The following is a 25,274-nucleotide window of genomic DNA, read 5'->3' as shown; positions in this document are numbered from 1 at the left end:
CAAAGATAAGGCATCCCATAACATGGTGTGTGGATCCTTTGTGGGCTCTTTCTTACTCTTATGGAGGGACTTTGGATGGTCTAAATTGAGATATAACTAAGAAGTAATGGCAGCTACTCACCTCAATTGCACCAAAAAAACGGCGCTTCATTAGTTTGCTCTATCATGACAATGCTTCTTCCATGAAGAGGAGGGTATTTTATGATGTTTGTTATCATGGCATTGCTTCCTGACTCATGCCAAATTAATGACAATTATTTTCTTGGTGGGGATTCAATGTCTATATTATTGAGCAATTATTCAACACCTTTGTGCCACTGTTTTGCTTAAAAGTTTCTAGTTATATTACTTGCAAGTGGAATACTTAGTTGCAAGTGAGCTTATCGAGTTGGTTTCTGAAGGTATGATGGAGAACCTTCTTTTCTGTACAAGGCTAACAGTCTTGAGTTGGACATTTCTACCATCATTTGTCACACTGTTTCTCAAATTGGTTCCTTGTTCTTGTTTTGGCAGAAAGAGCCCAAGGTGGTAAGTGTTAAGTGCCGGCTAATAGCTTTTGGATGGTTGTGATGGTGGTATCAAGTCATTGTCTCATTGAGTGGGAGACCGACAGTGTTGCTTCATTTCATAAGCCATCTAGATTGGTGTCAATTCTCGTTTCTGAACAAAACATAGATTTGGATAATTGCTGATGAACTTTTACTGTGGAGAAATGTACTGCTAAACTTGCTTTCCCGAGTGGTTTTGGATGCAGCTTCTTTCCCTCTGCCTCAGCATAATAACCGTAACCGAAGTCTGTAAGAACAAGAGAATGATGCCCGCATATTAAGGTCGATGACTTCAAAAGCTTTGAACATCATATAACAGAACAAATTAAGGTGGGGTTATATAGCTGGCTAACATGGCAGTTCTGCTAATAGACAACAAAGCATTCAATTCAAAGGAGATAGATAAACAGTGAATACACATGGTGGTTCTGCTAACAGACAAGGAAGTGTTCGATTCAAAGGAGATAGATAAACAGTGAATACGCACGCGCACGCTGACACTCCATCTTTATAGAGAATTTTCAGTACATCGAACAACCAGAATGTTAAAGCCAAACCGGAAAGAAGCTACCGATATCATTTCTACACAGAGACATCCTGGGTTTACAGTAATTCTACTTAAGAGAGAATGTCACAAGGAAAGATTACATATATGGGCAGGTCTAACGCTCCAAAAGTATGCTATCTTCTCAGATATACATAGAAAATTTGGCCAAAATATTGAATTTCCATCAAAGCACATTGCCAAGCCAAGCTCACACACTCTTAACCCTATAAATTAGTTATAAAGATACAATGTCAATTCTACAAGATGTTATACCACACTGCAGATATCATTAGAGGGCCACGATTGAAGTCTGAGGCTTTGAGAGACCAGCAAATAATCTCCCTGAAAATATTTCTTTTGTCAGTTTCTTGAATTCAAAATGGCTGCCTGATTTCTTTGGATCCTTGATGCACTTCCTCAACATGGCGTTTTCGTCCTTTAGGATGTCCAAGGGCAAAGCAAGCTGTCTGATTACCTCCCTCTTCTCTTCATCTTTCTCTGCTAGCTCAGCCTTCAGAGTTGCATTCTCCTGTTTAAGTCTTTCCAGTTCTTCGCTCATCTGCTTCACCACATCATAGTCGCTCTTCTTATCTGGTACTTCCCTCAGCTTGCTCTCTGCTTCAGCTTCTTCTTGTTCAGGATCATCGACTTCAGAATCCTCAGAATCAAACATGTCCGAGGAAAGCACTGATGACTCCTCCATTGTGCTGTTCATTACCTTCTGTGACCAACTTTTGTCCAAGAAAGAGGGACCAGATGGTGTGGTGCGACGTATTCCACCTCCTGACTTGAACAGGTCATATTGCTCAGCCAACGAACGGTGAGCTCGATAGAAATCTTCAATCATGTTCACCAGTTGGGGTCTCTTCTTGTAGTACATCTCTGCACGCTGAGCAAATGAGTCAGCATCTTCCTCTATCAGTTTCAGCATTCGCTTGGTCTTCTCTTCTAGTTCTGCACATGAAAGAAAAGGTATGAGTCCCAAATTGTGACATGATCAAACAAGACTAGAGATATAACAAAATTTAACTATGACCTAATTGTTGCAGATCCAATGGTTCGCGCTAGTGGACACACATCTTTACAAAAAATAAATATGGTGGTATCAGGTAGTCCATATAGAAAAATAATAATTACTCTGATTATTCAAGTATAGATGTGGACCATTTTATGAATGAGTTCTCATGTCTGACTACTAAGATGAAAAGGGTTGACATCTGGTGGGCAGGCATGTGATGTTTCACTTCCATAATGATGCAAAGTACTTGAACCACCTTGTCAATTGTTCTCTTGCTTGTTGTACATAAACAAGAATGCAAGTTGAATCTATAAGATAAAGGGATTTACGGTCAACTCGAATTCCACACATCTTTCAATTTATAAGAAAGAATAAGAATAAGAGGCTAGCATTCTCAGCTATAAAAAATTAAAAAACAATAAACAATGCTTATTTTATGATTAGGGAGATAACTCTTCCCCAAAACAACAATATGAGTCACCAATCTTTCTATGGAACTTAAGTAGCAAATGTCGAAGTTACTCATTATGTCAATTAGTTCATTAGTCCAAACATATAATCATTACATAGACTCGCATTAAAATTAGTATATCAAATAAATTGCGATGCATATGTACAGATACATAAGCCCCATAAGTGTTCCCAAATGGAATGAACTGATAAATATAATACTTGATGCTAGTATGCTATGCCATAATGTATGTGCATAACTTTGATTTGACATATATTGTAACCAATCATTTATGTGGATCACCAAAAGATTGTCAAGAAAATGATGGAATGATCAAAAACAGACAATACATTCACCATTAAAAAGGAATAGTAGGATTCTTTGAAGGTAGTATAATACATTCAGCGATTTTCTATTGCATTTAGTACATCTGAACAATCAAATGGATATAGAATGAAACTTGGCTCTTTGCTACTCCCTTATATGCTTATTAGCACTCTTATCAATCACCATCTTCATCCAATACATCCTGAGTAACAAGATAAATTATTTTGTGTTGTTTTTTATTATGAAAGGACCAACAACAATATTAATACAAAATTTTATTGCATTGTCATTTATGGATGCTTGTTCATAAACTGTCCTGGATGGAAATGTGGCCAACAATTTTCATTCATATGAAGTTCAAGATATCTTGTCTTTCGTGCAGTATAACTATAATAGGCTCACAAAAGGAGAGAATGATATATTGAACTCTAGTAGACAAGATCTATTGTCTTTATTTTACAGAAATATCAAGAGACAATGTTAAAAATGTCACATCAATAGAGAAGGAACAGAGTGATCTATTGCTTTATCTGTACTACATAAAACCAGGTCTACATAAAGATAATGTTTCCAAATCATATAAACCTTTTCGAGCATTAATGCAATGATTATAAACAATTTTTAAAAAACTGAAGCAAAAAAAAAAATCTCTAGGTATTCATGTCTGATAGAAGCAATAAAAAATCACTAGATCTTTATGGCTGAAAATTTACTTCAAAATGATGTTAAATTTCACAAAAGTTTGTCCCACTATGACTCATGCATTGTTGGTGGCCTTTCAACAACAAATAATGACCAATACTCCTTAGCCTGCAGCACTGTATGAGAAAACCTACAGAGTTTCGTAGTGGCTTCCATATTGTAAATAGAATTTAAGTATACAATTACAGAGGATTTGAGTATTGGTCCATACTGTACCCAGCATAATGCATATAGTGTCTGTGACATGGATATTGACTATTGTTGAGCTGTATCATGATCCACGGTAGTATGTTTTAATTCTACTTCTCTTCTCCTAGTTTTCTCCTAGAATTTTGTGCAAGCTAAGCAGGCTAGATTTAAGATTGATTGTAGAGAGACATTAAACAAAGTCTAAAATGATGGATAAAGTTTTTAGGATAAATCACATTGAACCAGGCTGAGTAGCTTTGGTACACATTTCAAGGGATACCACATCAAGTTGGTCACTTGTGAAGTATGAATCATCAGAGATATAAAATGCAGTTCTGGTATTCATCTTGCTTTGTCACATCTGTTTGTTAATCAAGTGACTTTGGATGAAGAATCTCCTGTTCTTCTCTCAATAACTTAAAGCAATTATAAGATTCCTTGTAACTTTCATATCTCATTTTGCATTGTCTTTCTTGTATCTCTTCATCCAATATAAGCTTCCTTACACAATGTATTACCTCAAACTTAGATCGCTGTGTCAAGAATACATGCATGTAACTAACAGTGCTAGACTTATTTGAAACTTAAGTCAATCTGCTTGTTAGTACGCCTAAAACATGCTTGTTTGGCACTATAAAAGAGGTCAAAAAAAGAAAAAAATACAATTATTATGGTAATGGGTCTTTCTAGCATATCCATGTGTACCGACCATGTGCTTGTATCTGTGTTCTGTATCTATTTGTGTTGATGCAGGGGCAGCATGGAAATAAGATGCAATAATTTGATAATTTGATCCTCATTTCGGATCAAATATTGTGCAACTAATCAAGCAAGTATCAACAGCCCAACCTTGCAAATGCTATGATGGATGTTCCTAGTGTAATTATTTATGTCCATAGGGGATTTAAAATAGAACCTAGTAGATCATATAACTTGGAGGACAAGGCACAGCAAGAGAACCTACAAAAGGTTCACATCTCCAGAATTGTTGATGACCTCCTATATACAATGACTAATGCTCCTTGACGATGTATGAACCCTAAGTACTGCACTGCATACCCTAGCAAAAAAACCGAGGAAGGATATAAAGAATAGGAAAAGAAATATATTCTATCAAACAATTTTCAATTTTTACGGTGTGTGCAGAGACAAGAGAACAATGAAAAAATGGCTCCTTACCCTTAGCTTTAATTACCAGGCAATCAGCTATCAAATAAATCGAGCAAATCCAGAATGAAAAGGTTAGAATTTAATGCCGGGAATATTCTATTTATGAGATGTGCATGCACCTATGCACTATGGCTTATTGCACCCATGGTTGTTCTCATGCCAAAAACAACAAAGGAAAAATATCAAATAAATTGCTTAGATAAATAGCAACCTTATCCCTTGGCAATAAGGGGCTACATTCGCCTGCAAGTGTAAGTTTTCCTTGACCCATAAAACATCAGAGTCGAACTATTGACAACAATAATAAAAGGGCTTCCACCCATCAACTCCCTATAGACATTTAATTTCCTTCAAATTTACAGTTATACATGTACTAAAAAAAAATCAACAATGGTCGATGGCAGAATTGAACCGTGTAGATCATGCAGTTTTACGAGCAGTGGAGTCATAAAGCCATGTTCTAAGCATTGTCAAAAAGATCTTATTAGTCACAAACAATTCTACTGCACCAGCTTCTACAAATCTTCTAACTTCAACTATGTAACAGAGGTCGAGAGAACCAAACCTGAAAGAGTCGATAACAACCACGGGGACTGCCTGAAACTACCGCATCTATCGAACCACCATGACTGAGGGAGCTCCTTCTTCACCGTCATCGTCGTTTCTCACCTACATCCACCACCACCACATCCATCTTCATTACTCAATTCAAATCAAAGTGCAGCACCTACCGGTTGGAAACATGCTGGATAAATTCACGGTACTAAATCCAACTAACAATCGAGATGGCCGAGGGCTTCGATGTTACCAACTCACGATTTTAGAGTCACAAAATAGGGATTTTCTCCCCCATCACCCCTTCCCCCCCACCCCCCACCCCCCGAAATAAATTCTCATTAAGGTAAAAGATGAAAAAATTTAGAAAATAGTGTCCACAGATTGAATGAAACAAATCTTTTATCATGGGAACATAGCTACGGATCATTCCAGAAAGCCTCAAATAGAAAGAAAATCGAAAATCGGCACCCAAAAAATAAAAAAGATTATTTTTTGGGCTCCGCTCTGTTCTTCCTCTACTTCTTTTAGTCGCTAAAAATCAAAATTTTAAATTAGTATCCAGTGAACGGAGTAGACTCCAACTCATATTTTTTCGGAAAACAAGCAAAAAGATCCGATCTTTTACAGAACAAAAAGAACAAAGATGGATTCCAACCCCCCACCCCACCAAAAAAAAAAAACAAAAAACCCTTGAAAATCTCGAAAAACAAAAGAAAAAAGAGAGCGTGAAAGAGATGGAGAGAACCTGGAGAGGATCTTCTCGAGCCTTCTTCTTCGTCCTGGGCACGGCGTTCGTCGTCGTCGTCTTCTTCTTCTTCTCGGGTGAGGAGATAAGGTAGGGTGTTCTTATTTCAAAATACAAAGGAGGCGGTGTTCTCGTTTCCATCCACCTCCCCCAACCCCTTAAAACTTGGACTCTACCGTAATTACTCATTTCAACCTATAGGAACTCGACGCGTGTACCCCGGTGGGAATAATGACGTTTAAGTGCTCCGTGTAAAACGAGGAAACCATTTATTTCCCCTTTTTGTTTAGGTAAGCAAACCATTTATTACCTTCAAGTGCACACGGATGCCCTTTCGCTAGCTTCCTATTTTTATGTCTTTCTACTCTCGCGAACTCTTGTGAACTTCCTATTTTTAGAATGGTGTTTTTTATTTTTTGAGAATTATGATGATAATAACACTTTTTATCTGAACTTAAGAATTTTACCTATAATATGCAATATACTCGGGTCGCCAATTGCTAGACCAAAGTCCTATTATCACGAGACTAAGATATTATATCAAGTTTGGGAACAGATTTATTTAAATTTTAGAATTAACATTATGAATTTTAAACCAATCTGGTCTAAAATCAGTTGCTATTTTCTATTTCAAAGCTCGTTTTGGGATGTTTTCCTGCCTAACCTTACGAATTTATCTCGGTTGAATTGGATCGAGTAAACCCAAGAATTGGTGATATGTGCAGTAGATGCTTTGGATGGTCAAAGTGGGTTCGGACAAATGCAAGGGCTTTTCTGGAGCCTTCAGGCCTTTCAAACTGTAGAATATGGGAACTCCAACGGTCGGGAGAATACAGGTGGGCCTGGTGTGGCCCGGGGATGCTCCTCGTGGAGTCCACTTCCATTGAATCCATGGTTCCAATTGTGAGCTGTGCCACACCCAACGGCTACTTACGGTGTTTATCGCTAAATAAACCAATCAAGTGTACGATTTTAGCTTTTAAGTCTTTTTATCAAATATCAATTTTAATGCATAGCATCTCGACACCAGTGCCACTCTAATAAAGAGCCGGTTCGTGTATATCAGGAGCATCGTATATTTATACTAAACTGATATAGTACGGTATGTTCTATATTATATGATTCGGTACGATATAATATATACGATCAATTTAATAAAAATATTTTGAAGTATTTAAAATATGATATTGCTTTAGAAGTTCTTATTTTGATATTTTAGACAACTGCATATTGTACTGAAAGATTGGATTCTAGCATGGTAGGAAGAGTATTGCTTCCTCAAATAATAATATTAAAAAAAAAGGAAAAAGGAGCATTTCTTCCTCAACAGCTTGTTGGTGCAAGGACTGTGAATGAAGAAAATTGCATAGCATCAAAGCTTAATAATAGAAAATATAATGAATATCATGGGACCAGTATACAATTATGTGCCATTTGCCTTATCTGGTAGTGTTACTTGTTAACATCAGCTCTCTAGGTTTAAATCAATTCCTCATCCTATTTGAACTAGATTCCTTTTCGTCTTATTTTAGGAATTAAGAAAAAAAATATCTTAATGAAATAACTCATGTAGTTGAAGATAGCAGGTAGCAAATCTTAAAATAATAATATTGTCACTCAAAATGACTCTTAACTACCTTTTATCTTTTCAAAGTCCTTGTAGAGTTTGATTTTGTTTTTTCAAATTTGACATCTAAATATTTAAAATAGATGACAAACAAATAATCTATATTACAAGATATATGTAACAAACACGAGAAGAGGTATAGATGGCTATTTCGCATGCATTAAAGATGGTTCGGCTAAGTATTATAATAGTGAAGATATGGTGTTAGTATCATGAATAGATTGTAAAGTTTCGTTTAATTAGAGTTGGGGATAATCTGGCATGAGAAAATCAATTTTATATCAGATTATTATATTTGGTAAAAAAAGGATAAAAAAATTAGTAAAATAAATAGTGGATCCTATACATAATTTATCAAGAGAGAAAGTAAAACAAATACTACCATAAAGATAGTTTTTGTTTTCATATTAAATTACGGAGCGAAGGTAATTTAGATTTGTCATTGTTTGACAAAAATATTCCTACCTTTTTAGTTGAAACCCATAAATGCTCTTTTTTAATTTTTAATCCCACAATAGTCCTTACTCAAAACGATTGTGCTAAATCCAAATTTCTAACTATTTATGTAATGTTTTATTTTTTTCCAAATTAATCAATTAATGGTATGATTGTGTTTAACTATATTTACCTGATAAAAAATTAAAAATACTAAAATTTATTTATAGTATAAATATATTTTTTAATAGATATAATAAATTTTAAAAAATTGTTGAATCGTATAAATATATTTTAATATACAAAATGGACTATATTGCAGGCCTTCATTAAGTGGGCCATAAATGGCCAAATGGTCTGAACAGGAAAAACATCATTTGAAGTATTTATTCAAGGGCTTTTGTTAAAAATTTGGTAATATTTTCCCATAAAATTACCTCCAATCAAACATAGTAATCTATATCTGATGTCATTTTATGGAGTAATTTTTTTACCAACCAAATATGGTGAAATTTATTTTCCCCCGCAATCATTTTTTCAGATAGATAATTTCCAAAAATCATCACATTACTTCTTAATTTAATATACCCCAATCAAACAAATCCTAAAGGCAACATTGTTATGCTTGCCTTGAGCTGATTCATTTAGGCCATATTCCAAAAATGTTACATACATTTATGTTCATCTAAAATAAAAAGGAAAACATTTTTGTGGAATTATCCAAGTACAAATACCAAGAGAAACACCTCCCAAAAGTGTGAACTGTAGGATATCATCCATTTCATGAAGGGTTCAATTGCTAGGCTATTAAAGAACATAAGGGGAGTTTGTTAGTATTTGTTTCAGCTCTTAACGCTGTCTCTATATACAATCGATGTGCTACTTTAGAGGCCTTCTATCATACAATACTTGAAAAGACCATAAGGTTGATTTATATCAAGAGGGGAATGATCTTGATATAAATCAACCTTATGGTCTTTTCAACCCTCTTAGTCACATTTTTCTTTTCCTATAATTCATCAAATAATAACAAACAGTCCCTTTGCTTTGAGGATAAAATGAACGTTTAAAAATATGTAAAATGTTTTTTCATAATAAAAAGAAAAGTAAGTAGAGTGATTTTTTCAAATAAACTACTCAATCCTATATGATAAAGTAATTTATTTCAAACTAAAAGAAGTAAATAGTAAGTAAATCTATTTATCTGGGTTAGCTTATTCTGTGATCCTCCTCACAAAATAACTTATTCTACAATCAAACCGAACGCTGTTTTATTATTTGATTGGAATTTGTGGAGTTACATTTGGCTGAACATGTTTCGATCTAGAATAAAATTAAGATGGCCAAACTATCTAATTACAGATATTTCTTGGAATAAATATGGCTGACAAAGATTTGATCAATTTAACTATTTCTTAGCATAGTTATAGTTGACATTGATTTCATTAGGGTTACGATTTCTGGAAACACAATAAAAAGGTGGGAACAATACCTTATTACAGCTTTTTTTTGGAATAGATATAGTTGACATAGATTTGATCAATGTAACTATTTCTTAAAATAGTTATAGCTGACATGGATTTTATCAATATTAATACTACTTAGGACTATTTCTGAAAACTATTTGGTGAGCATAAGACTATTTGAAGATTTATTGTCTACAATTGCAGGCAACTTTTCATATGGCAGAGATGGCTTCTAGTTGATTTATGCTTGGCTTTGTACTCCAAAACCTTAGGTTCAGAGACTCAGAACAGTTCACCCACCTGAAATCTTAGGTTCAAGTTAGTTCAGCCATAAAGATACATCTTGGATGATTTCCACAAATTACCTGTGATCTACCAAGAAAATATCAAGAAGATATATTATGCAACCTGCCCCCTAAACACACCAAATAGATAGCCATATTTCATTCTAGATTTTAAACTTATTTTACCCACTGATGCTGGCTGGGTTAGATATTAGATAAAAATAAGACAATGTACCAATATAACAGAGCATAACCCAATTTCAATTAAAATTTAAATTTGAAGCAATGGACATTGGGATTGCCCTTGCGTTTCTAAAATTCGCACATGGATGTCTTCTTAATCCTAGAGCATTCGCACAAAAGTCCTTAGAACATGATAGATCAATTCAAAAATCAATCCACTAAATAACATCAAATTATAAATATTTCCACATTATTTGTCATTCTTGGAGTTCATAATTAATAAAATGGACAAAAAAATACAATAACACCCTTCAAGTTTTGACGAAAATATTTTCACCTCAAAATTTTTAATTTTTCCAATTAGATCCTAAAACTTAATTTTTGACTATACTGCAGCCTGGCCATCTCTCTTTGTTGAAACCATGAGCACGTGATTGTCATGTGATAATATATCTCCTATTTTTGAAATGCCCTTCCTACTAATTTAGGACCAAGCTCCTATATGCTAACTGAACTCATAGGGAAGCTTTCCTTCTTCCTTGCCTGCTCTTCCACCGCCGCCACCGCCCACCCAACTTTGTGACCTCGATCACGGCCGAGATCTCAACGTCGACCGCCGACTCTTATTGGGCTTTCGAGTTCCAGATGATGAAGTATGGGAGGAGTGGAGAGTCATGGATTGAGCAAGGAATTGGAGCAGGTGCTCGATGAGATGCTAAAGAAGATATGGCCTCATGGAATTCTGTGATACAAGGCGTTGGGCAAAATGGACATGGTAAAAAAGCTTCAAAGATAGCAGAGTAAGCATTAGATTCGAAGAATTTTCAATCACCATACGTTTATTTCCTATTGACCAGTTGCAGCCATGGTGGTCTAGCTGATGAAGGCATGGATAATTTCCACTCCATGAGGAAGAAATATGGCATTGTTGACCCCAGCTCAGAACATTACATTTGTGTTGTTGATATGCTTGGTAGAGATGGTAGGCAAAGAGGAAGCTCATAAACTTCGTAGCATGCCTTTTGGTGCTAACTCAATTGCATGGAAGCTATATGGCATTATTCACCCCAGCTTATAATGCCAAGGACTGGCAAATATTTATGCTAGAACGGATAACATGGTGGAATCAGGAAGGCATTGATTTGATAAGGAAGAAGGAATAGAGGAAGGAACCTGCGTGCAGCAGGGTTGTAAAGACTTAGAATCTCATTTATATTTGGTTTTACTTCACCTTGAAGGAAGTCTTGATTTTGCAAGGAACCATAGCATTCCTTCAGATGTCCATCATCTGCTCAATAATCTATAATTCTCTGGGTAGTAAATACATAAAATGTATCTTTTGGTTGAAGGGGGAAAAGAATAGAACAATGGAAGTTGAAGGACTTGAACAATTCAGAGGGTAGCGTGAGAATCTTTTGTATATACTTTCCTATACTTACAATTTTTATGTATATCTACGTAAATTATATTTTTCTACAGCCATGCCCTTTTTGGTTGATCTCATGTCTATAAACATTAGAAAGTGACATTTCATGTGACAAAGCATACAAAAACTCTTCGAAATCGCATAGCCTCCCTTTCAATCAAAAAAAGAAGGTAAATCAAAATATGGGCTCTAAAAGATCGAGTTTTGGGTGGACGAATTCTATCTTTGATTGGTTGTTTCCCTACAACAATAGTATTTTTGCATGAATTAAAGGACTATAAACACTATTGCGTGGCATCCGGTCAAAGAGTGAACTTCCTCAAGTCTGCCATTTTCTTCAGCCCCAGCACAGAGAGCGGAGTCAGACAGGGGATCAGAGGGATACTGCAGGTACCGGAGCAGGAGGGGACGCTGACCTACCTTGGCGTCCTTATCACGGGTCGGAGGCTACGGGTGGCCGAGTGCTTGGGCTTGGTGCAGCGGGTCCAGAGCAGGCTGGAGGGATGGAGGGCATCCTCCCTATCCATGATGGGGAGAGTGACATTGGTCAGATCAGTGCTGGGATCTATTCCGGTGTACCTTATGGCCAACACAGTGGTACCGAAGACGATTCTGCTGAGGATCGAGCGCCTTCTTCGGAGCTTTCTGTGGGGGTCATATAGTGGAGGCCATGGAGTGCATCTGGTAGCTTGGGAGCAGGTTTGCCTTCCTACTAGCGAGGGTGGTCTAGGGGTGCAATCCCTCATTGAGAGGCGTGAGGCACTCATTGCCCGGCACGCGGCCCAGTTTATGTTAGTGCCACACAGCATCTGGAGTCAGGTGATGACAGCTAGATATGGTCGGGGGGCTTCAGCAGCAGCACGGACCGGTCGTCGAGTCTCCTTCATGTGGCGCGAGATCGGGAGGTACCTGCCATCAGTTGCAGCACATACCAGGTGGTTGATCGACGATGGCCGGAGTATTGATGTGACCAGTGATGCGTGGGTGGACACCCTTCCCCTGAGTCGCTGGCCGACCATGGTTGATACAGAGGCAATGGAGGGGCTACGGGTGTGCGATCTCCTAGTACCAGGAGGGGCAGAGTGGGATGAGGCCAGGTTACGGCTGTTCTTCGGGGTACACCTAGCTGTGAGGATTCGGTCCCTCCCGCTACCAGGATGTGGGGGGCCGGATGTCAGAGTTTGGGGCACTTCGAGCCGGGCCGGTGTTAGACTGGGAGACCTCTCCCGCGCCATTCAGCCAGAGCACGAGCCGGGGTCAGATTGCGCTTGGATCTGGAGGTCCGGCCTCCACTCGAGGGCAGCTCTCTTTTTGTGGAAGGTGTTCTGGGACCGCCTTCCGACGAGAGCAGTGCTGAGCAGGCGTGGCTGGGGGATCCCTGCGGAGTGCGGGACGTGTGGAGCTGAGGAGACAGTGGACCATGTGCTCTTTCAGTGTACTTGGGCGATGTCAACATGGCAGTGGACAGGGATCCCGCAGGGGACCCGATGTGCGCGAATACAGTTTCTTAGTGTGACGCGGCAGTGGCTAGCTAGTCCGCAGACTCATGAGGAGGGCATCAGAGCGACTTGCACAGCCCTTCATATCTGGCTGGCAAGGAATGCTCGTACTCTCGGCCAGCGCAGGGTGTCACCGAGGTTTGCAACAGAGTTTGCTCGAGCACAGGCCACGGAGATCAGCCATATCCCTTCCTTAGTTAGACATTTGACAGCTCGGGACACTTGGGGTTCCCCCCTTGCTCCGGCAGCTCCTCAGATGGTGTTTTTCACCTGGAAGCCCCCACCCCCGAGCTTCCTCAAGGTCAACTTTGATGGGTCTGTGTTGGATGGCGGCTCGCGAGGTGGTGCAGGTTTTGTCATACGGGACCTGCATTCCAGGGTTGTGGCCGCAGGTGGCTACCAGTTGTTCGCTACATCAGTCCCGGGAGCAGAGCTGCGCGCTGCCTGGGCGGGGCTTCGACATGCACGGGCGATGACGCGGACCAGCTCGATTATTTTGAAGGGCGACTCAGCTACTGTTATTGGATGGATTCAGAAGGGATTGAGGGGTGAGAGCTTAGACCACCCCTTGATCCGCGATATAGTCAGGATGATGAGAGATGGGGGGGCCATCCAGGCCAAGCATATATTTCGGAAGGCCAATAGGGCGGCTGATTGGGTGGCCACCTATGCGGCCCACCATTCGGGTTACGCCCTTTGGTCAGGGAAGGGGGAGCTGCCACTGGCACTCCGCGAGATATTGTATTTTGACCTTATTGGGTGTATTCATACACGTTCTGTATGAAGCACCCGCTTCAGCAAAAAAAAAAAAAAAAAAAAAAAAAAAAAAAAAAGAAAAGAAAAGAAGGACTATAAACATAAATTTAGCACTGATAAATGAATCCCAAAGATAGCCAGAAAATGGTTCAGTACTCATCCTCCGAGAAGACTTAACAGATCCTTACCCATGCGGCCATGCTCTGAAATCTCAGCTTCAATATCACCGTTTGAAATGCATGCGCGTGAAATGTTTGGTAAAATTCTCCAAAAAAGTTGCAATAACTTTGGACACAAAAATCTGAAGAACAAATTCACCCTCTAGAAGATAGAAGATATTGTGGTCTATTGCTCACTCCGTTAGCGGCATAAAATTAAGTAATAAGATCTAAGTGAAAAAAATAAAAATTTTGATGTGAACATATTTCTCACAAAAAGTTGGAGGGGTGTCACTATATTTTTTCCTAAAATGTAATTGGTACGTGCATGTCATGGAAACAGAAAATATTAACTTAAAAACACAACCGAATATCTGACCGATATGGCCTCCTAGCAGTTTGAAACAACAAAGTAAAATTTGATAACAACCCCAAGTATTAATCCATCTAATGGACAGATAGCCAGCAAAGTGCAAAACCTGGACACTTGGAATTTGCTAGATGAAAAACACATCCATTCTTCAACATTCTTTTTATTTTTCTGATGAAAATTGAGCATTCTTATTCATCTAACTAGATTTTGCCTCCACAAGCTTCTCAATCAGATCAGCAGCATCCTGCACTGTTGTGATGCTCTGTGCACTTTCTTCTTCAACACTGATCTCAAATGCCTCCTCAAGGCCCATGACAATCTCAACCTACAGAAGAAATATAGACTTTCACAATGGAATATGTGAAAAAGCATGCTCAACAGTCCAAAAATGTGCAAGAAAAATGGTTACTCAAGTCTAGTTTCAGAGATGTGGACATTCAATCCTTCTATAAGACTCCATTGCAGGGATTATGCTTTCTGGTGTCAACTGCTAGAGTACTTTTTTCGAAAATAAAAAGATCAAAGAAGTGAATTAAGCACCACAAATTTTGGCAAGAAAATAGTATTGATGTACGCAAGATTTCAAGTATGGATGACTTTACAATATAACAAAATAAATTCTGCAAAATGATTAAATAAAGTGAATACAATGAACAGTACAGTACCGTGTCAAGTGAATCAGCTCCAAGTGCTGAAAACTTTGATTCACCAGTCACAGGAGTATCATCAGACAGCGCCAGCTGCTTCTTCACTATTTCACACACCTTTTGCACAGTCTCTGGTTTTGCCTGCTTAAAAGATCAAGGTCAACATTACTGTCAAAATCATCACAGCAATACTACTATGACCTGACATCATCATACGCACAGTGGCCTACACTAATGAGTTCATGCACAAATTTTATCAAGGCACTTGTTTGCGTGCAGGATAAAATGACACGCACTATCCAGGAGACTGCTACTTCATATGCCCTCAGCATGAAAGCAAAAATATAAAGCAGAAGAAGATATCAAGCCCTAGTTTCTGATAGTGATGGGAAAAATTGAACACTTTGACAGTACGAAACTTGGCAGAAACTATGGGCAATGGTTTCATCTACAAAAAGCAATACATATCATAGAAGGCCCTTCTAACAAAAAAATAATGGATGATAGGAATGAATGTCTCCATTGCACATGTGAAAGGGTAACAAAAGGCATCAGTCCACTTACATAAGTTGGCTACACATGGGTAAAGGGTTAGAAAATGCACGTATTAACAATGTCGTAAAGTATGTCTCATACAGGTATGTTTTTCCTAATATTTGATAGAAATATAAAATGATGGTGCCCTAATGCAAAAACAAAATCCAACAATTTATCGAACAAGATATTATCCATAGATTTAGTTTGATGAATGGAATTCTCTCTAAAAATTAAACACCTAATAATGTTCAGTACTGTATGAAGGAAAAAAAAATGAAAAGCTGCTGGTTATGAGATACATACAGCACAAGATACTTGAAAGCGTCGTGGGGCTGGTTGCAACCGAACCGATGGAAAGCCATTCCTTTGAATGGAAAAGGAAACAGATTTCAGTCCAGAAAAACCTTTCACAACCTGCACAGCACAACAACTATCCACACTCAGTTTATACCATCAAATCATTAAAACATCAAATTTTTGCTGGAAAAGGAACAAAACATGTTCAGCCATGACTCTTCTACAAGGAATCTTTCAATTATAGGAAACATTCAGTACAAATGCAACAACAGTTGCTACTGAATAATGGTTTATGGCCATCACATCAAGTAGGTCATGCCACCTGGCCTATATTTAACTGTGTAGCACTATCAAGCTTACAAATGATTTTGCATAAATTTTGAAAAAAGATTTTAACTTTACATTCATCTGGGACTGGGCCTGCTTTGAAGAATGGTGAAATCCCAAGAACAATTGACGCTCTTAACTATCCCTTTCTGATTAGAAAACTTTTGCAAATGACGACTTTCTTTCCCTCAACTTCTAATCACTCTTTAAACTGCTATCCTTCTTAATAAACACTTTATTTAGAAACTAAACATTTTGAAGAAATTACAAAATTTATGATTAGAGCAAACCACTTTAGGAAATAACATCCATCTAAAAACAAAATAAACATACACTCAAGGTAATAGGCAATGTGGTAGCCTTCAAGAGAAATGAACAATATTCTTCAGTTTGCAATTGTGCAAGCTAAAAGCAACTTTAGAAAGGCCACAAGAGTCTGATCAAATCTAAAGCAGCTAATCCAGAGAACCTAAAATTGAAATCTGCATTCGCTAATTAATCATACACTATCATCCTTAGTTCCTTATAGGCTCTGTTAGACTCTGGTTAAAAACATATTCAGCATCTAATGTTCCAAAGATGCAAGAAGCATGCATGAAGTAGACGAGTCCACCAAGTTATGCATCAGGAAGTCTCATGAAAGATAAATTTTGTTCTCTTGCAATTCAACCTGTGGGCCTCAGATATAGTGAACACACAAAGAAGATGAAGAAGAAGATTGCTATTCATGCAAGAGATCTCACGCATGGAAGGAAATTTTTAAAAACAAAAAATAATGAAACAATATAATGTCTCTCTGGAAAACAAATTTACCATTCAGCAAGTAACAGTTGAAACTCTGAGGCTCCTAAATCCAGATTTTACCAACAAAATCTTCGCAAACTGATTTTATAAACAAACAAAAAGAAATCGGTGATAATCAACTCATCCCCTCAAAACTCATGGTGAGGCATGGCCTCCAAACTGGATATCAGGCATCTTTTTGCATGCTTAAAAAACGTCATCTTTAAGTAAACATGACTTTTTTTTGGTTTTTTTGCATGAATACCCTTCTAAAAATTCAAATTTGCATGAGTACCCTTTTAAAATTCATATTTATTTCTGTACCCTCATAAAACACTATTTTTACATAAATCCCCCTAATATAATGGTTCTTCTAATACTGTTAATAAAAATTATATTTATTTTAATTAAAAATAAAATAAATTTTTGAAATTACTTTTTTGTCCTTCATGATCGCCTTATAATTATTTATTTTTGGACATCTACCCATTAAGGGTATTCTGGTCATATTAACTTGAAACCGTTAATTTTTTAACGTAGTTAAATGGCATGGGTATATATGCAAAAATAAGGATAAAAAAAAAAGAGTAGAATAGTAAAACAAATATTTTATGAGGGTATACATGCAAATATCAATTTTGGGAGAGTATTTATGCAAAATTCGATATTTAGGAGGGTATTCATACAAAAAAAAATCCTTTTTTTCATCTGATTCTGAAACTGCTCGCACCACTATGAAAAGAAAACCATTTTTTCCTTTCAAATCAAGGCAAAAAAACACACACACACACACACACACACATTCCATGCCTCCGGATCTTAAAAAAAGGAATGATTCAATGAGAAAAAACTCACGTCCATCAGTATCCATCATAGATCTGCTATCTAACTGACCGTCAAAAAGAACCAAAAAAAAAGTTAAATGGTAGAACGAACGACGCCATTAAGTTCTAAAACCTCAAGATAATGAAATCCATTTAATCAAACTAAAAAGCGGCTTCCTGAAACAGAATCAAGGGAAGAAACCCAAAAATCCACAGTATCCAGAAAGAAGAGCCTATCAAATCGTCAAATAGCGAAATTAACCAATAAAAACCCCAAACCATCAACAGATCAGCGCTATACCAACCCAAATCATACAAATCAGCCATCGATAACCTAAATCTCATCCACAAAACCAGATCCTAGCACGGGAAAGAAACGAAGAACAGATCGAACGAGAAGGGAGCTCAGAGAGATCGATACCTGAGCCCGCGCGGCAAATTGAGGCCGAGCAAAGGTGGCGATCGCCGTCCCCGAGATCGAAGCCATGAATCGATCCGAAGAAAAAAAGAAGGCGAGAGGGAGAAATCCGAAGGAGGGGATTTATCACCGGGGGCGACGAGCACGAAGAGCGCGATTTGGAGGCGGTCCCCGTTCTTGCATATAGGGAGGGCGGGCTAGGGTGTCGCTATGGGGCCCACAGGACTTCAATTACGCGATGCACGTGAGGATGGAAATTGACTATAACGCCATCGGAACTTCTATGGACTAACGATTAAATTAGGCTGGGTTAGTGGTAAAAATAGGAAGATATGAGTGCGATTTCGGAAGGATCGGTGGGTTTAGGAGCTACGGAGGGCTATGGAGGTATCAAGCCAGTAGGTTTGGGTAGGGCGGAAGCCCGATCAATGGGTCCAAACTGAGTCCACTTTTTGTAGAAGTTTTACTAGTTATCTAGTAGTAAATCCTTCCTGATCCTTTTTTTCAATCGTTGACCACATCAACTCAATTTGTCTAAGCTTCAATCTCAAACTAGCTTTTTTCTATTCCACTCGGTTAAAGGTCATACTTTTTGAAAGATACTAAAATACTTTTGGGCTAGAAAAGAAGATCCCCTAGCTGGGATTTTGAGCCTTTCGCGCTCGTGTGCCGCCCCGCGGCGGGGGGGGGGGGGGGGCTAGCAGTCGATTAGTTAGTCGGCCACGATTTAGGGCATTCTTGATGTGGTTAGTCCACCCATTTCTTCTTGGTATTTCTCTTTTTCCTCTCGTCCGATCGACCACAATTGCCATTGGATGTTGCTGAGCCAGCTGCTGTCATAAGGACTGAGCCGTCTTGGCCGCCGCCACCTCTAGTCCAAAGAAGAAAGGAGATATGAGCACTCCCTTATTTTGAAAAAGAAGAAAAGAGTCTTCTCTCTCTTCTTTCTCTCTTCTCTCTTCTCTCTTCTCTCTCTTTCTCTTTCCTCTCTCCTTATTTCTCTTCTCTTCCTCTCTTTCTTGCTCTTTACATGGATCTATCAACCCTAGAGGAGTGTCCTGGCCTATTTAATGGATCTCTAGTCAACCCTCCAAAAAGAAAGTCTTAAACCCTATTTGTGGTCATGCAGTTCATCAACCTTACCCCAATCATTATTGGGTACCTCTAGACTCTATCATCATTAATCCCTATTGTGTTACCTATGTCATAGTCTAAATCTTATTTCATGAGTTGACTGGTTGGACTAACCAGAGCAAACTGATTCGAGTCGTCGGACCTGTCCTTCCTTCACCCCCAACCTTTATCGGCTACCATTGAACCTATAATTGGTATCCTTTGATCTATTATCCTTTTCTTAATTTGATACATATTTTCTGATCAGATGAATTAGGTTATGTTGGGCATTGTCATCTAGCCGGTCTCATACTTCTTCCTATACGAATCTCTTTTCATAATTAGCCTTAATTTTCTGTGGAGGTATAGTCATCCATACAAGAAGAATCCAATAAGTGATTTTATGCACTAATATCTAAATCGAGGTAAGATCCTGGCCTTTTATTTATTTTAATTTTGAGTTAAAGAAAAATAGAGAAATTATGAATGATTTGAATAGTAGAACACTAAAATCAGAAAATTAGTGAATAATTGATTTATTAATATTATGGGTGATTGGTAAAGGATAAGTTGGTTTTAAGATATTCGACTCCAGCATTTTTTTTTTTACATTTCTCAAAATCTTCTATTTTTATCCTTCTTGAATGCTACCTAATCTTGGATTGCATCAACATCTTCTCTAGAACCAGAAATTTAATGTAGCTACTTATCCGACTTGAGATCCAACCTAACATAAAAATTTGGCTGTGGTATCTCAACTGACAATCTAATGCCAGTCACCACTAGCACATGCAAGTAAGCATGGAGAACTTAAAGAACTTTAGGGAGATTGAATACGTCAACTCTCTGATATATGGAGAGATGGACTAGTACTTACATGTTGAAGGACAATATTTTTTATGAATGCCCGAGGAGCATTCCTCTTAAATTTGACAATCTTAATAATAATATGTTGTAGATGTAAAATCAATAAACGCGATGTTTAAGTTGGTTTGATGATAGAGGTAAGAATTCTTGTACTTGATCACCAATATATATACATATTTATTGATTTGTACTGCTGGCTTTGTATCGTGAGATTTGTATCAATGAATTTGGTTTTGTATGAGATGATATATTTTATATGATCTCCAGTATGAACATATTTATGTGTTTATTATATGTAGATATCAACTATTAAAAATATGACTATATGAACTATGATTCCAAATATCTTAAAATTATGAGGACTATATTATTTAATTGTAATTGATTTGACAAGAATGGTATGTAATAATTAGATGGATAAGAATTGGGTTAGACTAACGTTGTCATGTGGATAGCCTCTATGAGCTTATGTGTAAAATAGCCTTTACAGGCTTACGCGTGGAGCAACCTTCATGGGCTTATACGTGGGATAGCTTTTATGGGCTTACGCATGAAAACTTTATTTACCAGTCATGGATTGGGACATAATCTTGGTTAGCTCAAAGCTAGAAATAAATTGCTATGGAACTTGAAATTGAGATAATGAGAAATATATGACATGGCATATAAAACTATTGCTAAGTAAATGCTTAAATTTATTGGTATTTGAGATATTTTTTTTTTTCATAAGATGGATATTGGTGACATATGTGTATGTCATTTTGAAAAAGATTTCCAAATATATCTGTAGTATTTATTTCATCCGATATTATTATCTAGTTATTTTTATTATTAATTTATTAATGGTATGGCGATTGGAGATTCTTACTGGGCTGGAAGGCTCACATCCAACTATTGTATTTTTTTTTCTTAGAGTCACAAGATGTGAAGTTTTGGATGGGTCGAGCGTAGAGTTCAAGCATCAGAGTTATTAATTAGTTAATTTATTTTCAGATACCTATGAACATTTAAAAATTTTGTAATTGAATAATTTGGTTATTTTATCAGATTTAATTTAATTGGATTAATTAGCTATTAACTATTGATTTAAATTTCTGAAATTATTTGAAAATTGTTCATCTCGAGTCTCGTATGATTTCTAGGCATCGTTCTAGAGTTTATGTGGCCATATGACATTGTCACCCGATGATGAGTTTGGGGTGTAATTGGATTTCTTAGATTCTTTGAGACACCCATTACTTTATTATACGTGGGCAATTGCATACGTGTAGTAGCTACCCACAAACCCTTAATAATCTGCATTGGCATCATCTTGAGGACTTAGTCTATATTGGCTACCTTTCTTGTGAGTAGACCATGTAGAAATCTTAAATGCCCCCCAATAAAAAATGTGCCATGGAAAATTTTGGTAACGTAGGAGGACCGGCAAACTTTCCCATTGAGTCTCAACAAAGTTGTCTATAAAGATTTAAAATATTTGGCTCCAATATTTTTTTTTGGTACTTTTCTCAAAATCTTCTATTTTTATCCTTTTTGAATGCTACCTGATCTTGGATTGCATCAATGTTTTCTCTAGAACCAGAAATTTAATGTAGAAAGTTATCTGACTTGAGATCTGTTGGTGGAAAAATGGACCACCCCACAAATGCAATTATAGCACCCAAATCCGTCAGCAAGCTCGAGCTCATCCTAAGTGATCGGGCTCTTCCGCTCTCGAGCTCATCCAAGTGATCGGGCTCTTCCGCTCTCGAGCTCATCCAAGTGATCGGGCTCTTCCATCAGCACCCAGAAGGCCGAGACCAGAGAGCCGAGACCAGAGAGCCGAGACCAGAAGGCCGAGACCAGAAGGCCGAGCCCATGCCTTAGCCAAATATCCAATTTCCACCTAACCCTCTAAGGGACCTGACAACTCCACTATAACCTGCCACTATCTCCAAGCCATCAAGGCATAAGATCTTCGCAGGTATTCGGCACGACCTGCCATTAATGCACGAGACTCTCTCAAGTCTCCGATGTACTCAGTCATTTAATGAACACGGCTTAAGACGATCTCCGGATCACTGAACCATCAGAACGTATGGCTCTCCCTGACCGCCGGTTCATTCGGTAATAAATGCACTTACCATCCACGGACCCCAGGCCCACCACAGCCGGCGGTTCAACCACTCCAACAGGTCCGATCGACCGTGACAACTCCCTGATTCCGGTCTGATCCGGTCCCGTTCTCCATTACGCCATTAATGGGCCAAATCGTGCCCAATTATTACAAAACAGGACAAACCTCCTGTCACCTCCCAGATAACAAAAATCCTCCTATAAAAGAAAACCTGGGGGGAAAAGGGATGGGGGACCGGGGGGAAAAGGAAGAAAACAGCACAGACACAATTGAACACAATATTCTCTTTATTTTCTCCGCATATCTCTTCCTTGCTCTCTCCACATATCTGCCCCCTCTAACTTAAGCATCGGAGGGCCGGCGCCGGAGAGCCTGGCCACCGGCTTTTTTGCAGGACAGGCCAGGACGCACTCTTCTCCGCTCTCTCATCCCCACGGAGGACGCAGTCGGCCGTCGCACCGCCGTCCGCCCTCCCGGCAGCGGAGCTCCTCCTCCCCTGGTTTCGCGGCGGCCCCCGGGTCCAATTTCCAGCAACAGTTGGCGCTAGAGGAAGGGCCCGGGTTCGCTGCCATGAAGCTAAGAAGCAAAGGAGCTTCCAACGCTTCTCGACGTCCTCCACTTAGTCCTGGACACTCTGTCCAGAACTCGCCACCTCCGGCCGAGTCAACCCCTCAAGTTCGACCGGAGCAGTTTCATGCCCTGGTGCAACAGGTGCAGGCCTTGGCTACCGCTGTCCAAGGCTTGCAACCTAAGGGCGCCCCGACGGTACCGCCCCCTCCGGCCCCAGTTCAACCGGAGCCTCCTACAAGCGGACTTCCCTTTCGAGGTCAGGACTCTCAAGTCCAGGCCTCCCTCTGGAGAGAACACCCAGCTAGAGGCCCTGGTGGCTGGCCCCAACCCTCAGAGGTCGAGTCAGTTCCAAGGCAACTTGCACCAGAACGGACCGCTGCAGCGATCCCCCAGAATGATGAACTCGACAAGAAGGTCGAGGAGCTGGAGCGCCAGATCCAGGCACTCCATGGAAGGAAACCGGGACGTGACGGTGACTTTGAGTTCACCACAAAGTCCCCCTTCTCCCAGCAAATTGATGACGAACCAGTCCCGCCGCGGTTCAAGATGCCCCAGGTGGAGCCTTACAACGGCAGGGCCGACCCCCTCGACCACCTGGAGAGTTATCGGGCCTTAATGGCCCTACAAGGAGCCTCGGAGGCCATGATGTGCAAAGCCTTTCCAGCAACGCTCCGAGGACCGGCCCGGCTTTGGTTCACCGGGCTGAAGCCGAGTACTGTCTCCTCCTTTGAGCAGCTCGGCAGGCAGTTTGCCAGTAATTTTGCCGCTAGCCAGCCCCAGCGGCGGACGTCGGACTCCCTCCTTGACATCAAACAAAAGGAGGGAGAGTCCTTCAAGGAGTACTTGGATCGGTTTACTGCCGCAACATGGGAAGTCCGGGAGCTGGACCAGTCAATCGCCATGTCGGCACTAAAGACTGGAGCCCGGTCTTACAGGTTCCTCTTCTCTATCGAGAAGAACTTCCCTGCGGACCTCACCGAAATGTTGGCCCGAGCTCGCAAGTACGCCAAGGCTGAGGAAGCCATGGCCTCTCGGCGGGAGGAAGCCGAACAACCTGCCAAGATGCAGAAGAAGCACCAGGAGCACTCCCAACCAAGTAGCAGATTCCCCTGGCATGAGAAAGAGCCTCCTTGGCCCAAGAGCCTAGCTCGCCCAGGGTCTCCCCTCCAAAAATTTCAGACGTACACTCCTCTCACATCCACCCGAGCAGAAATCCTCATGGAGATTGAGGGTCGGGGCTACCTCCGACCTCCATTGAGAATGCGTCCGACAGAGTCGCGGAAGCACTCGAAAAAGTACTGCCGCTTCCACCGAGATCGCGGGCATGATACGGAGGATTGCTACGAGCTTCGTGATGAGATCGAGGCACTTGTCCGCCGAGGTCGGTTGAGTTATTTTGTCCGTGATCATGCCTACAGGAGAGAGCCCGAGGAACAAAATCCAGTGCCGCATAAGGAGCAGAATGACAACTGACCTCTCACGGGCATCATCAATACCATCAGAGGGCGGGCAACTAGAGGCACCAGAAGCTCCGAGCTCGGAAAAGAGCTTCCTCAAAGCATCTGTGCACTGTGAAAGTCACATCTCCTTTTCTGATGAAGACTAAAAGGGTGTTGAGCCCTCTTTATGACGACGCTGTAGCTATTTCCCTCATCATTGCAAGGCTTTAAAAAAAAGGGATTTTAGTACATAATGAAAGCTCGGCTGATGCCTTATTTTGTATGCCTTCCAAAGGATGAGCGCTCCTCTGGCTAGATTCATAGGAGATTCTACCCCAAGAAAGTACTATGAAGCTAAATCCTTTCATGGTCCAGAAGGCTGCCGAGCTCAGAAGAATGCCGAGCTCAGAAGGCCGAGCTCCGAAGGCCGCCGAGCTCAGAAGGCCGAGCACCAAAGGCCGCCGAGCTCAGAAGGCTGCCAAGCTCCGAAGCCCGAGCTCAGAAGCCCGAATGCAGAACACCTCCCCCAGAAAATCGAGCCAAAGAAAGCTAGTGCCAAGCTAAGTCCTAAGGGACTTCGAAGCTCGGAAGCCATCAAAATATCTCCAAAAGGTATAGGACGCCACTTTGGCTTCAAATAATTTCAATATTTTATCTATTTCCAGGTCGGAGAATCCAAAAAACGACCAAACGTCGCCCCGAATAGGGCACGTGATCGCTAACGGACGAAGTCCGTCTCCTGTATGCGTCTCCAATGATGCTCTGGCTAAGCTCGGGACGCCGATTCGACGACACTTCGACGCCATTCGACGACACTTCGACGCCATTCGACGACATCCAACGCCATTCGACGACATCCAACGCCATTCGACGA

The 25,274-nt window shown here is 39.8% G+C and overlaps 2 protein-coding genes across 3 annotated transcripts; both read right to left on the bottom strand.

The window, feature by feature from the left end:
• Nucleotides 1–1,019: 1,019 nt before the first annotated feature.
• On the bottom strand, nucleotides 1,020–6,394 carry LOC103716733 (protein NETWORKED 3C). The gene is made up of 3 exons (XM_008804858.4): nucleotides 6,256–6,394; nucleotides 5,518–5,621; nucleotides 1,020–2,049 (listed from the first exon to the last, which is right to left on the bottom strand). The coding sequence occupies exons 2-3, from the start codon at nucleotides 5,606–5,608 to the stop codon at nucleotides 1,385–1,387; spliced, it is 756 nt and encodes a 251-aa protein (XP_008803080.2). The 5' UTR covers nucleotides 5,609–5,621; nucleotides 6,256–6,394; the 3' UTR covers nucleotides 1,020–1,384.
• Nucleotides 6,395–14,380: 7,986 nt separating this feature from the next.
• On the bottom strand, nucleotides 14,381–18,459 carry LOC103716734 (acyl carrier protein 1, chloroplastic-like). 2 transcript variants are annotated; one of them, XM_008804860.3, is made up of 4 exons: nucleotides 18,299–18,459; nucleotides 15,950–16,060; nucleotides 15,128–15,253; nucleotides 14,381–14,787 (listed from the first exon to the last, which is right to left on the bottom strand). In XM_008804860.3, the coding sequence occupies exons 1-4, from the start codon at nucleotides 18,362–18,364 to the stop codon at nucleotides 14,659–14,661; spliced, it is 432 nt and encodes a 143-aa protein (XP_008803082.2). In that variant the 5' UTR covers nucleotides 18,365–18,459; the 3' UTR covers nucleotides 14,381–14,658. The 2 variants fall into 2 exon arrangements, with proteins under 2 accessions (XP_008803082.2, XP_008803083.2); XM_008804861.4 differs by having other exon boundaries at nucleotides 15,128–15,250; nucleotides 18,299–18,458.
• Between the last annotated feature and the right edge of the window lie 6,815 nt (nucleotides 18,460–25,274).

Source organism: Phoenix dactylifera, chromosome 3, assembly GCF_009389715.1.
Source record: "Phoenix dactylifera cultivar Barhee BC4 chromosome 3, palm_55x_up_171113_PBpolish2nd_filt_p, whole genome shotgun sequence".
Lineage (NCBI taxonomy): Eukaryota > Viridiplantae > Streptophyta > Magnoliopsida > Arecales > Arecaceae > Phoenix > Phoenix dactylifera.
The sequence above is the reverse complement of the archived record's forward strand: the minus strand, read 5'-3'. Positions and strand labels throughout refer to the sequence as shown.

Coding starts and splice junctions, on each gene's coding strand:
- LOC103716733 (XM_008804858.4), bottom strand. CDS start 5,608: ATGACGGTGAAGAAGGAGCTCCCTCAGTCATGGTGGTTCGATAGATGC. Junction 2,050..5,517: donor GTTGTTATCGACTCTTTCAG/GTTTGGTTCTCT, acceptor TTTCATGTGCAG/AACTAGAAGAGAAGACCAAG.
- LOC103716734 (XM_008804860.3), bottom strand. CDS start 18,364: ATGGCTTCGATCTCGGGGACGGCGATCGCCACCTTTGCTCGGCCTCAA. Junction 15,254..15,949: donor GCTTTCAAGTATCTTGTGCT/GTATGTATCTCA, acceptor TGATCTTTTAAG/CAGGCAAAACCAGAGACTGT. Junction 14,788..15,127: donor GAGCTGATTCACTTGACACG/GTACTGTACTGT, acceptor TTTCTTCTGTAG/GTTGAGATTGTCATGGGCCT.